This window comes from Pundamilia nyererei, unplaced genomic scaffold, assembly GCF_000239375.1.
Source record: "Pundamilia nyererei isolate P.nyererei 1_Seehausen unplaced genomic scaffold, PunNye1.0 scaffold00281, whole genome shotgun sequence".
Classification (NCBI taxonomy): Eukaryota; Metazoa; Chordata; class Actinopteri; order Cichliformes; family Cichlidae; genus Pundamilia; species Pundamilia nyererei.
This window is the reverse complement of record NW_005187682.1, coordinates 628988-630950: the sequence shown is the minus strand read 5'-3', so window position 1 is coordinate 630950 and position 1963 is coordinate 628988. Positions and strand designations below refer to the sequence as shown.

General features: G+C 45.0%; 1 protein-coding gene across 1 annotated transcript in view; it reads left to right on the top strand.

Annotated features, from left to right (window-relative positions):
• LOC102195290 (dynein heavy chain 5, axonemal-like) overlaps positions 1–1963 on the top strand; it is an 82249-nt gene that overhangs the window by 3039 nt on the left and 77247 nt on the right. The window contains 3 exon segments of the mRNA XM_013915282.1: positions 266–480; positions 697–866; positions 1424–1540. Of these exon segments, the coding sequence (XP_013770736.1) occupies positions 266–480; positions 697–866; positions 1424–1540 (502 nt within the window).

The following is a 1963-nucleotide window of genomic DNA, read 5'->3' as shown; positions in this document are numbered from 1 at the left end:
TATCTTTTTACAAAAAACCAGCTGAAAATGAGAGGTTTTTGGACCAATTTTGTGTTCTCCATTCTTTAAGCACCGGTTTGAGCACCGTTTGAGCACCGGTTTGAGCACCGTTTGAGCACCGGCACCGTTTCAAAAGTACCGATTTGGCACCGGTATCGGATAAAACCTAAACGATACCCATCCCTACGTGTGATACAGCTGGAGGTGATCAGACCTCAGGTGATACAGGCTGGTTGGAGTGCTTTAGCCCTTCTGTGTCCTACAGGTTCAGGTGTCCTGGTCCAGGTGTGTTCCTGTGTACTCTGACCAGACTGGTGTTTGTTATGGCTCAGGAGGCGGAGGTGCTGTACCGGACTGTACAATGGGATGAGAGCCTCCTTCAGCCATCTGGAAAAACAGCTGCAGGACCGCTGTTCAACATCACATGCTCTGAGGATGCTGTCCGTCAGCTCCACCTGCCACACTGTGAAACAAAGGAGGGTGAGCTCCATCATCACTGATGCTCCGAAAACATATGTGTTACTGTGTGGTGCTCATTTAATATGAACTGTTTAGTGTCATACAAATAACCATAATGGAGTTTATTTAGAACAAAACTGGACAGGAGTGAACTTGTAGTTTGCAGGAAATGTAATTCTCAGATATGGTGAAAAGTAAAATTGAACTCTCAGAATCAAAAGCTCTTTGCTCTGACAGTGGTGCATGTTGACGGCCTGCTGTCTGTTGCCCACATCTCTGATAATGGGATGACCGTCTTGGAGCCGCTGGAGATCACTGCCACCCATGTGGTTGTGAAGGTCCCTCACCTTTCTGCCTTTGGCCTCATCTGGGATGTCTTTAAGCGGTTCCTGAACATGGAGGAACCCGTAAATGGCCAAGTTCTGCTGTTCTTCCAACCTCTGGAGACAGGGCCTCGAAGAATCAATGTGTTTCTGCTGCAGGAAAATATCCCTTTGTCAGAGGTGAACAGTTTCATCCTCTTCACTCTGTGCTTCTCTCCACAGAGTCCAAATGATTACTCAGCAGTTTTCTGATGATTAACTAAAGTTATGTACAGGTTTACTGGTCACTCCTCCCTGATTACCTGACCACAGGGTCAGGCTCCAGTTAACTTTTCTGTACTCATATTCACCTTCAGCTCTGCTGACCAATCACTGCTCTTCAGTACTCACTCCCAGTAATGACCCTGAGCTGTGGACATTTGATGTTTGTGACCCATAATGTCAGATCTGACACTTCACTGATAAAAATAGAACCCTGGAGCTTTTTTTCCTCTGTGGAAAGCTGTTTTATCTCCAGAATTATTGTTTTTCTTTGATTCATACAGACACATGATGTTCTACATCTGATGTGTTTATATGAGCCCTACAGGAGAATAGAGTTATTAATGTTACCAGCATAATAAACTGTCCTGTCACTGAAGGTGTCTGCCCAACAAGGACATGTGGCTGAATACATCCAGACCCCTGCTGACTGCCTTTTCAGCTTCGGTCAAAGGTACAGTGTCCACTGTGACCCTGAGAGCAGGATACAGCCAGAGGTGAGTCAGCAGTAACAAACTAAATGCTGCTGACATCAATCAAACTGCTGGATAACCCACTGGTCATGAAAATGGCACCTTTCTGTTGTTTTTTTAGCAAACACAATTTCGCTTAAAGTTTGGCCCAAATTACCATCCAACATTTCAAGTGTTCCTGACTACAAATCCAGAGATCGTGACTCTGATGGTCAAAGACCAAGAGGGGACAGAAACCTGGAAATCATCTGTTTACCTGCCAGGTAAGGTTGCTGCCAGATGCAGATGCAGAGCAGAAACTACCCTGCAAACCTCGGCTACAAGGTTGTTTTATAAAAGTTAACTGAAATCATACTTAAGTCTCTTTTCACCTGCAGGTCAGCGTCCTGTTACATGTCTGTTATCTATCTTTGTTCCTTCAGCACCAAGAACAGAAACCTTAATGAG